Raw genomic sequence first — 12323 nt, forward strand, 5'->3', positions numbered from 1 at the left:
GCCTTGACTTAGCATGTCATGCAAACCAAGATAAGGAATACCATCTTCATCTGGAAAAGAAATTATGTCCAATCACCTGCCAAATCCTGCATGCTTTGCTTATGTAAAGAATGTGCCCGGCCTAATCTGATCACCTCAACCCAGAAATTGAGAGGCAATTAAAGGAAATGAACCAACAATTACTTAAAAGTGTATTCATAATTTTAACTAGGTGTGAAATTTACTCTTCCCTAGATGTTAAGCTCTCCTGTTCATCCATTAGTTTCTTCCACCCAATAGATCTGATGAGCTGGCTTCCACTTCACAGCATTTCAACAAAACAATGGCTGAAAAATATACCAAAATATTGAGAGTAAAATAAAAAGAAGCTTCTAAAGAGCTACTTGCATCAGAACCTTCCAATGAACTTTCCACAAACAAGAGATCCGAAAAACTCACAGAGCACAATACACAAGGAACAGAACAAAACTTACTGAAACAAATGGGAGTGGCGCAAGAGCATAACCGCGATCTCGGGAAACATGTTCATTTCAACGGGGCCTGTGCAAGAGAAGTTCTTGGCATGCTGTGATCTTATTCTTTAAACACTTGCAACAAAGGGAGCTCCAGATCCCCCCTTTTTTGAAAAAAAAAGTTTTACTTATAGCCGTATCTTCAGATCTGTTGCACCAACAAGTAAGTGCCTAGGACATTGCATGCCAACCATTCTGTAGGAACAGAGTCACACACTGAGTCACACACTGCCAGGAGGAAAGTAAACACATTGGCACAGACATGTTGTATTAGGTTGCCAGGATGGGCACATCTCTGAACTGGAATATGTTTGTCATTAAGTTTGAACAGCCTCCAGTGCATCATAACTGCAAGCCTGACTGGATTTGCTCACAGTTTGTGTGTGTGTGTGTGTGTGTAGCGCACTATGAAAATGGTACAGACTAAGGCAAACCAAAATAAAACTATCATAAAATTGACTATAGCGGGTTTCCCTCCTTCAGCCTCATTAACAGGCTTATGTCCAAGACCAAAGTAATTCTGGACAAATGTTCTTTTAAAAGGGAGCGATCTTGCATGGGAACTAAGAAGTCAGAATCCTAATGGATTTTTTTTTTAGTTAAAGTTGAGGAGAAGGGGACGTAGAGGGTCATGACTGCTTTTCCAAGCCACTTGATTGTAATTTGCAAACAGCTGCTATGAGCTGCAACCCTCACTAACATGTGGTTCTGAATTTGTTGTTGTTGTTGTTGTTGTTATCATTATTATACAACTATAGTACATAAATCTGTGGTAATTAGTATAATCCTTAGACTTAAGAAAAGTCTTTATTCTCTTGGAATTAATGTTTTGAGCTCCACACGTAAGTCAGCTTTCCAACATTTGTTTCACTCTTACCAGTGAAGACTACCGTACTTCCCACAACTACTCTAATTATTTAATAACTTTTTTATTAAAAAACAACAACAACTTGGCACTTAAGGTGAACTTATTTCTCTTAAGGTCATAGCATACCATCTTAAAGTGTTTGCTTTAAGCATGAAAGCAGGACTTAAGGTCTCTACAGACACACCCTGCCCCCATCTCTAAACATTATGCGACCATCCACAACCTTCGTTCCTCCCATCCTCTCACATGTTTATTTAATTTATATACCACTTCATATTTTATCTACATATCCTGACAAAAGGAATAAATATTAAGGAACCGACCTGCTCTGGAAGGAGTTGCACTCCCTACTAAAGGAGCAGGTGAGCAGCTTGGGGGTCCTTCTGAATCCACTGCTGTCACTGGAGGCACAAGCAGCACTGAATTACTGTAACATCAATAGCTGAATCCTACTGTGACCTGAATGGATCATTCCCAAAACAGTATGACACCTGATTGGCTCTCTAAACACACGTGCTCTGCATATCAACCTAAGCAAGCTGTGCTTCCTTTTTCTTGTTATTTGGCTGTACCTTTTGATAGAATACAGATAACTGAACAAACTTTGTGGCATTACATTCTTCATTAAATTATCTTTCCACTGATATATAATTTTATGGTATTGTTCCAAAAAAAAGGGTTTTTAAGAGCCGTCAAACCTCAAAAATACACTTTTCCCAAAAGGTTTCCACAATTTTGGCCACTAGTGTATACATTCAGCTCCATTATACATGGGGTTTCCTTTGAAGACCGTTCTGAAAGTACAGGCAGTGAAGAATTCAGCAGCTAGATTATTAACTGGGACCAGAAGGTCTGAACATACTACCGTACATCAATTCCGGCCCAACTGTAGTAGCTACCAATTAGTTTCCTGGTTCAGTTCAAATGGTTGCAGCAGTGACAAGACCTTGCCTACAGATACTTCAAAGACACAGTTTGGTTTTGTCTCCTTTACCTGAGCAGCTTATTGAGTTAATATGTAATAAAAGAAAGTTGTTCCTTCCAGGTCAGGAAAACCTTTATAGTGCTGGATTTCGATGTTTCTAAAACTACTGTATTACATGGGCTATAAATTACTTCTCTCATTTTCTGTTGTGGTGTAACATCTATATTGGTGTCATCCAACAATGCCTGTGTAAATGCACAACAGATTTCCATGTGTGCAACTGGGCATAATTTTCTCTGCCTATACTCTGCTGGTATCCAGGCTTCCAGAACATATTTTAGGGGTGCATGGGGAGAGGAAGGGAAGACAAAGGCAGCTCTGTTTAGGGAAGCTTTTAATGTTTAATAGATTATTGTAATTTAGTGCTTTGTTGGAAGCCGCCCAGAGTGGCTGGGGAAACCCAGCCAGATGGGCGGGGTATAAATAATTTATTATTATTATTATTATTATTATTATTATTATTATTATTATTATTATTATTATTATTACAAGCGGAAAGTGCTGTTGTGCAAGCAGAAGCATTAGAGGTCATCCATAAAATGTATATACGTTATACAGACTGTGCTCTGGCATGTTTTATCAAGCCAAGAATATAAACAGCAACCGCGGGCAATTCGTAGGCATCAATTGTTGTTGTTGCTATTTATTAAATTTGTATATCGTCCTTCATCCAAAGATCACAGGGCAGTTCACAACATAAAAATATAAAATGAGAACACAAACACATAATAAAAACAGAAACAAACCAATAACCCCCTCCCACAAACTCAATGAGTTCAAAGATTCACCTGTCAGTTTTGCTTTTGTACTATCTAGTGCTGCCATTCTTTAGTTCTTGCATCCATTATCCTGCTTTAACCACTTCTTTCTTATGAGAAGAAGCAACAGCACAGCAAGACAATGTTGTGAAAATAAAGTCCCATCTATCGGACATGGCAAAAGAAACGTCAGGATGAACCTTCTGACAGTAAGAGCTGTTGAAGAGTGGAGCAGAGTCCCTGGGAAGGTGGACTCTCCTTCCTTGGAGGTTTTTAAGCAGAGGTTGGACAGCCATCGGCCATGGATGTTTTAGCTCAGATTCCTGCATCACAAGGGATTGAAATATGGTAGATGATCCTCAGTTTCCCTTCTAACTCTACAATTCTATGATTCTATGATGTGTCCTAGAAAGTGCTAGAAAGCTCACCAACAGATTGCCTACTGGGCTGTGCAGGAGAGAGAAAGAGAAAAAACATAGCTTTCAACTAATCCGGTTGAAGGCATACAAATCTACCTTTACAGCCTTAACAATATTGCTTCCTAGCCTATAAAATAAAGACAATGATGACAACCCAGTTTTCTACTTAGGAGTTTGCTCCCAAGTTTTTTAAATGACTGGAGTAATGGGCAAATTCTTTCTTTTTGCCACGACTCCAGAAAGGGGGAGGGAACACAATATTTGATACCCTCATTCCAAAACTTTATTATTAAAAAGGCAGCAGTTGTGTCACATCATGTATGCTCCTCCAGTTTATTAAGTTGGATATGTGGCAAATTAAATACCTTAATTATCATTAAGGTAATCCCAAAGGCCAGTCAGAAATGTGTTATCACCACATTTTCAAAGCACAAATCCTAGGCTCATGCTCTTCAAGATGGATTTCAAGTACTGTTGAGCAAATAGTATTAAATTGCCTCATTGGAGAATGGTTTGCTGCGTCAAACATTTTAGCCAACACACACACACACACACACACACACACACTTCTCTCGTTGCAGTTCCAATAATCAACCCCAGATGGCAATTTACATAGGCAACAGTGTAAAGGAATCTGTGTGCTGCTGGCGTTCTCAACCTCAATCAGAAAGTATGGGCGTTCGAGAATGTCACTGTTTATTTTTAATTGCTCTGTCCCTCCTTTGTGCAAGTTCAAGCGGTCACAGATGTCGAAGTCTATTAGCAGAATAGGTACGAGATGCCACTTTATTTGCTGGGAGGGTTACTTGAATTTGGAAAGCAGCTGTTTTGCAATGTCCCCAATGCCCAGTGGGCACCAGCTGTCAATCTCAGTTAGCAAAGGGTCAGGGCAAAGAAAGGTCAAGGAGTGTCATGATCCAGAGTGTGTTATAAAATCTGCCTCCTCTGTTACTTTGTAGACCTGTGAATGGAATAACCTCTCACAGGTATCCAAGCCTAGCACTCCACACAGCATACGTGACAAACCCAATGTAATCATGTCTATGTGGAAGCGCACACTTATCTAAAAACCTAAAGTGCTGGATGCATGCTGAACATCTAACTAAAATTATATTCTACATAACTAAAACAGGGGTGGGAAACCTGTGGACCTCCAGCTTTTGCTGGACCCCAACTCCCATCAGTCCCAGCCAACATGGCTAATGGTCAAGGATGATGGGAGTTGTAGTTCAGCTAGAGGGTCACAGATTCCCCTCTCGTGAATTAAGGAACAGACATAGCCAACAAGCAAAATACTACTATCAGTACTACTAACAATAATATAACCTTTTTTCAAAACAACAACTCTATTTTTAATGGTGCTGTCAAACCCAATAAAAGTGAACCTTACCTAATAATGAAGAAATGATGTCTTGATTTTCCCCCGGTGTTCTTGTGCCTTTCTATCTCTTTATTTAACTCTAGGATTTGAATTCCCTTTCCTATTATAGCATGTTGATTGAAACAACTGTACCCCATAATCATCACAATTATAACAAATAAAGGCTTGACATATCTCACTTTGTAGGTCATGAGTCTACCTCATTGTGATGGGATGATGAGCTGCTTGTGCGTAAAATGCAAGTCCCTCAGAGTTTGATCAGGTTTTCAAACCTCTGCCTGTGACGGAGCCCCTCCGGCATGGCTGCGTCAATCGCTAGTAGAATCCGAAAGTGGTTGCTTTCGGAATCGTTTCCAACATAAAAGCTCTTTAACGGAAACACGTCTTCTGGACTCTCGGCGTGACAGTTTCCGGCGAGGAGTGGGTGTCCCTATAGGAGGTCCTGAGACCTCCCCACTGTTTTCGCTGGAAGCGTCTCTGAGCCATCCCTCTGACTCACTTTCCCTTGGAGTTCTTGCTCGCCCTCTACTGGTTCCCTCTTCCGCTGCTACTTCTCTCTCAACCTCAATGAGCCTTTGCACCTCCGGTTCTTCCGATGGCAGTTCCCTGACACTCATATATTAGTTTCACCTTTTAAGTTGAATTACTGAAATAAATGAACTTTTCCACGATATTCTAATTTTCGAGTTTCAACTGTACACACACCTCTCTCATCTATTTGATCTTATCCTTTCTTCACATTACAAGCCATGCTGTCCTTCTTTTCCATATAATCTTACTAGTTTTAGGCAAAAATGCAGACTAATGAAACAACGCTTTCCTTATGACAAATATTTAAAGGGTTATCTGAAAAACTGCATTTCAGAATCAAATGGTTTACGGTACAAGATTTCCAACCCAATATCTGAAAAGCCCCATTTATCATTCATTTATTGTGTCTCACATTTGATGTTCCATTCCACCAATGGATGCCCTAATGGAAAGAGGATAGTCATTTTGCTTGTTTTGTAGCCATGGCTCTCATATTGTCTGTGCTAAACAGTGCTAAACCTTCCAAAGTTAGAAAGGGGGCTACTAGGTTTTTTCAGACAGTTTTCAAAATGTCAGATTACTCAGATTGAGAGAGAATAATCAGAGAGAGGTGGTGGAAAGCAAAAACGGAGACATCTGTAACATTCAGGACCTATGGATGAAGGAATGGATACAGTACTAAGCTGATCTCCAATGGGTCCAAGGCTGCAATCGTATCCTCACAAAAATGGGAGTAAATCCCTTACAACAGAGTGGGACTCACCTTTGAGGAAACATGCTTAGGATTGAATTGCAAAGGGTGACATTCTAAGCAGATTTACATCTGAATAAATGGAAACACTTAAGTTCAGTTTTAGGATATACATTTCTTCCAGGTCCATGACATTTGAACATTCAAAGGGTATGATGTTACATTTTTTACTATGCTAATAGCTGCTCATTTTCAGTTGGAAATATATGGAAAAATAATTACTCTGCTTTGGTTCATCGTTTGTTCACAGGCTGGTGCCATATAACATTTTATTGCAGCAGCTAACTCTTCACTTTCCCAGTGCCATACACTTTTCTTATAGTCTCCTCCTTTTTCGAAGCAGGCAGAACATTAAAGTTGTCTGATTCCCCTGTCAAAATGTTTTCCCCAGTGATTCCCTGTGTCTTTCTAAATAATGTCTCCAAAAAGGACTGAACCCACAGTCCTCAGGCACATAATCTTGCTGAAAGCAGATTTTAAAATGTTCACTTAATGTTCTTGACTACAAACATGGCCTGAATTTGTTCTCTTCTCACTTCTGTCTACTGCTACAATCAGGCAAAGATTTTGCCCCATTTGGCTGCCTGAACTGTTTCCCATATCCTTGTTTCTGGGGCCTCCTCCTTTTAAGAAGCCAGCCTGTGGCTTCCATTTCCCTTGCAAATTACATTCTTTGTGATTCCATTTAACAATACAATGTTAAGAGATGTATGCTGCTATACAGTTTTTCCCAAAGGGTTTGTTACGTTCCCAACAAGCAACACAGGTTGGTTAGGTAAATTAGGAAATATATGGAGAGATGAGAAGCAAGGGAGAAGCAAGCATAGTCTTACCTTCTGCATGTTTTTCTCATTCCCTTTTATAGAGATGTTAGAGATAGAAATGATACACTCACCTTGAGGGCAGGAATCTCCACATTGTCTCCATTGCTGACACAGCCTGAAAGAATGGTTCCCGTCATCACAGTGCCTTGACCCTTAATGGAGAAGCAGTGATCTACGGCCATGAGGAAAGATCCCGAAGGGTCTCTTGTGGGTAGGTAAGCCTCTGACTTCAGGACCTAAACACAATACAAAAAGAAGCACTGTAGGTTGGTGAGCCATCATATCGCACATGAATGGAGGAAACATGAGGAGGACTGATTTAACCATTGTATACTTTTTCTGATTCCAGGAGTCCTGCAGCAAGGTTGGAGCAGGCCACCGTCAAATGAACTGGGTACGCTACCCAGAATATGCACGCTTAGTTCAGTTTTCTGCCTTAAGGATTTAGCGCAGCACAATCAGCTTGGTTAACAAACAATGCCAGGGACAAAGATCCTGCCAAAAGCAATGCAGACACTGCTGTGCTACAGTGAAGACCAACTGCTTACATACCCTGGATGCATATACCCCACCTGTTCTCAAGAGCTGCACACATGAAAAGTTCAAAATCCCTATAACCGCTCCTCTCTTTGCCTTGGACAATTTGTGACTACAGCAGGATCGCAACTTGCTTTATGCCTTTGGTGGCTGGCCAGCTGATATCACACAAATTAAGCTCGTGCAAGTCAGGAATCTTAAAAGCTCTTTCCATGCCTGGCTTTCCTGGTGCAGAAAGAGCTCTTGAGCTCTCAGGCTTGCTTACTGGGTTCTGGGAAGGTCTCACAAGGCCTTCAGAAAATCTCGCAGTACCATTCAAGATCTCATGAAGGAGTCCAGAGCCCAGTAAGCAAGGTGGAGGCTTCTCTGTTGAAAGGGATTGCAAAGGGATTTAAATCCAGGTGCACGCATCTATAGTATGCAGGAGGGCTCACACGAAATTTCATCTGGGCATTCTAATATTATTGTAATTGGAGATCTAGGTCAAAGCTCACAATTTCCCTCCTGCCTCACATATGCTTCTAAATGCATCATACTCCCCATCTGTAACCTAATGTGCTTTTACCTCATTTGGCTACTAACTACTCTGTGAAATGTGGGACGTTAGAATTTCTATTTCATGGATGGTAAACTGAGGCCAAGAAATAGTGACTTGCTGGAGACTACACAATGAATCCATGACACTTAAATCCAGGTTGTACAAAGTCAACAGATAATCAATTGGGTCCCACAATTCATGCATAGATCATGATTGAAGTCCTTAAAAAATGGGGGTGGAGGAAACCTCCAAGTGCACAAGGATATATTTAACTGAGACCTATACATTTTAAATAAAATTATTCCTTGGGGCAGTCTTAGGCACCACCAATTTCAATTTTAGTTTGTCACAATAAATAATCAACTATTATTTATTGAAAAAAGATATTGTAAACTCGCACATTTTCTGTTATAATCAAAGTTATCTTTAGGTTCATGGTTGCATCAAGTTGACAATATATTATCCTGGGTGGTGAATTTACCGGTCGAGAATCTAGCACACATTTTCAGGAAAACCACTGAACTTAGATGCTGCTACGTAGAGGACAAATAAAGACAGTTAGGAAAGATGCTTTTCAACTTTCTAACTGGTTTACCTTAAAGGTAGTTTGGTCAACCTGGAATGTGCACATTTTTTCCTCAAAAGCATGCTAATCAATTAAGGATATTTTGTCACTGATATTCTCCAAGCTGAAACGTAGATACCTGCAAGCTTATGCATACAATTATAGTGGCAATTTGAAAGCTGACTCATGCAGGCCATACCAGGACAAAAAATATATTTAAATAAATAAACAAACTGCTGCCAGAAACATGGAAAACTCTGCATTGTCTTTTTCTGCAGTGGAACCCTCTAAATAAACTAAAGAAATTAATCTGCACCATCTCAAGTCTGTGTCTACATTTCTGCCTTTCAAGAGGAGGAAACCCTGTGGCGAATTTGGGCACCTTAGACTGTGAGAATATACCCCTAGCCATTTCTCACACATACACAAAGAAAACATATACAATTTACACAGCTAGATCAGCAAGCATATATGACAATCATGAAATAATGAGGTTGAAGAGTGGAGGACAGGGAATGACTTTGTGGCAAAACACAGTTAACATGCATGAGACCACCCAGTTAAGTCATGGCATTTCCACCATGAAGAAGATGGAAACCAGTCACAGAAATAGAGCAGTGACTTAGGATAAGGTAGCTTCTAACTTGGCTTTTAAAGAGCTTTAAAATTCAGTTTAGTTATTAAGTACTCGTAGTTTAGTTCTACAACGTTTACTTTGAACAGTGCAATCCTATGTGTGTCTACCCAGAACTTCAAAAGGAAGTTCTGCTGAGACCAGGGACTTCTCACCAAAGGTATGAATAGAATTACAGCCTTCGCTAACAGACAAACAGACAAACAAACAAACAAACAAACAAAGTCCTCTCCTCCTTGATGAAATATCAGTTTTTGGATTCAAACGTGACAGTTTTTCCAAATATTAATAAGTACATTTTTTAAAAAAATCACACAATATTGAGCCCTTGACAGTACCTCCCATATGCAAGGGAGAGTGGAGGGGTCCAGTACATACAAGGCTGTGTCACATAAACCCTTAATTGTTCAGACCTTAGTCACACAGAAGCCCCTACATGCATGTAGATGCACCTTTTCATGTGTTTGCGTTAAAATATAGCCACCAGGGCTTCTCCCACAGCAGATCTAAGTTGGGTTAGAACCAGCCAACACAGTCCCACTTTGTTTGAAGAGGGCTATGGGACTTTAAAAACATTGGGGTTTCCGTCATTCTGTCATTTATTTATCAGGACATTTATATCCCACCCTTCTAGTGTAAACGCACTTCAGCGGAGCATACAGATTAGAAAATGACAGGTTCATAAAAACAGTGCCAAACAATTACAAAATCAGCAACTAAAGGGGGGGAGTCATTGAAACCTTGTCTAGCTCATAAAAATCCAGCCAGAATAAAAAGATCTTTACTAACCAGCAAAGAGGAAGGAGACGAGGAGAAGGAGAAGGAGAAGTAGGGAGAGAGGAGGCCAGTGGCACTTCACAGGACAAAGTGACTCTTAATCCGGGTGCAGCAGCTGAAGAAGGCCCTCTCACTCATCCCACCAAGCCGTGCTTGTATTCTTAAGAGAGAATTATATTCCCTAATTCTATTGGTGAGGGACTGCTTCAGATACACCCCTCCAATTAAATCATTTCACACTATCCTTCAGACACAAGGATTTGTAGCATGCCCAGACTGACAACATTTCCATGACACATACCTCAATTAGTTCAGAAACCCCTATCGGCGTCACTGTTTCTGGAGCTTCTGGTCCGCCAGGCTTTGCTGCAGTGGCAACTATAGGGCACCCATGGAACCTGAGAAAAGAGAATTCCACCTCAGAGACAAGTCACTCCTTCTTTTTATTTCTCTTTTTAAAAATAGATTTCAAGACCACTCCATTCCTAAGTGGCTCAGAGAAGAAAATAAACTACACTATAAAATTCCAGTAATAACACCCTCCTGCCCAGCGATGATTTCATATAAACAAACATGTTGAATATTCCCTGAAACCAATTAATGTTTAAAAAACTAAAAAAGCATAACTAGACCAAACACAGTTTGAGTGGCACCTAACCAATCCAGACCTTCCTCCTCAATCTCCCGAGCACGTACCTAAATAAGGACATTTTACATTTTTTGCGTATAGGCTAATGACCCAGTCAAGTCCAAGGACTGGTCCAAAGAAACTATGGGAAAAATTAATTTGACCCAGCCTCATCCTACTGCATTGGCTCTGTTCCAGGGAGCAGCCCCACAAACTCCAAGGCAACTGTGCCCTGCCCACCTGCTTTCACCAGGAAAACCACAACACTTTCCTGATTTTTCAGGGGTGCCAACTCAACAGAAATCAAATCACGTAACAGTACACTTCCACCTGCAAATGGCATCATGGTATATTCAGTGATGGACTTTTCAAGGCTATAGCATGTGTCTTTGTATTCGTTCTGCCTTCTCTTTCTTACTTTCTAGGCAAGTAATAAATTAGGAGTAGCCAAGTTTCAGAAGATATCATCAACACAGGGACTCTTCAGGGTCTCAGACAGACAACTTTTACATCTCCTGCTAGCTGAGTATGGAACCAGAGAATCTAGAAACTGGAGCTGGGCTTCCTAAACACAAAATACATGGTCTGCACTCTGCTATGGCTTCTCTTTCAGACAGCTTGGGGTTCTCAGCAAGAATCAGCAATATTTATATAAGACTCGCCTATATAATGAAGAACTTCAAATCAGCAAATTGAAGGAATTTAAAAATCGAAAGCTGACATTCTCAGGATGGTGAATCCTCTGCCATGTATCTTCTGCACCTGCGATCAGATTTTGCCTCACAAATACTATTGGCACTTTTAAAAAGAAGGCTTTTTTCCTTCTTAAGACAAAAACCTAAGTAAACAGAATGACAATAGCTCATTTTCTGCCATAAAAAGTGGGGGCAGGAAAATGTTACAAATACAGTAAATGCTCAGTTCTAGCAAGCATTCAACTTCAGCCACATAACAAATACTGGCAAGAAGTTTCTGAGTCAAAGGCCTGTCCCTTGCCTTTTTTGTTGTCAGGCTCCAAAGCCTCAGATTTTCATCTCAAAGGGGCAAGTTCCTGGGGGAAGGGAACTTTTTGACAAAGCGAGAATGTTCATGGGAAGTTTGATTCTCAAAGCTGCTCCAGTGCAGGCTCCACTGGGATCACAGCCCAAGTGTATTGCCCTTCCACTGAAGTTATCTAACACTAATCCTGTATACAAGGTATTTTCTCTGTTTATGTGCCATAAGCCTAAGGTTCCCAGGGAGAAAGGACGATAAAAATGTGTACTGAGAATTCGAGCGATTAACCATAAAGCTTTTTGGAAATTCAATTATTTTTATCCAAATACATTTGGGCAATCTCTCCTAATACATATAAATTAATGTTGAATTAGGTGCCTTGGTGTCTGTTTTTTGCAGAGGCAAGGGCTGAAAACATGACATATTGCTCTTACAAATGTATTAACATATAGCATACCTTGGGAACAAACTTTTTTTACCTGTAACCAGTTTTAGTGGCATCAGAACACCTGCTTCTCACAGTAATACCTTTGCTAAAACACTGGAAAATGAAGAAGACTACAGCTCCACTCTATAAAAACATATTAAGTTATACAAGAGCCACCAAACATATATCAGG

General features: G+C 40.3%; 1 protein-coding gene across 2 annotated transcripts in view; it reads right to left on the reverse strand.

Moving 5' to 3' along the window:
• EEFSEC (eukaryotic elongation factor, selenocysteine-tRNA specific) overlaps nucleotides 1-12323 on the reverse strand; it is a 170053-nt gene that overhangs the window by 88592 nt on the left and 69138 nt on the right. For both annotated transcript variants that reach the window (XM_081900475.1, XM_081900476.1), the window contains exons 4-5: nucleotides 10382-10478; nucleotides 7101-7265 (exon numbers count right to left, since the gene is read on the reverse strand). In XM_081900475.1, coding sequence (XP_081756601.1) covers nucleotides 7101-7265; nucleotides 10382-10478 — 262 coding nt within the window. The remainder of the gene's footprint in view (nucleotides 1-7100; nucleotides 7266-10381; nucleotides 10479-12323) is intronic.

Source organism: Podarcis melisellensis, assembly GCF_964234715.1.
Source record: "Podarcis melisellensis genome assembly, chromosome: 2".
NCBI lineage: Eukaryota > Metazoa > Chordata > Lepidosauria > Squamata > Lacertidae > Podarcis > Podarcis melisellensis.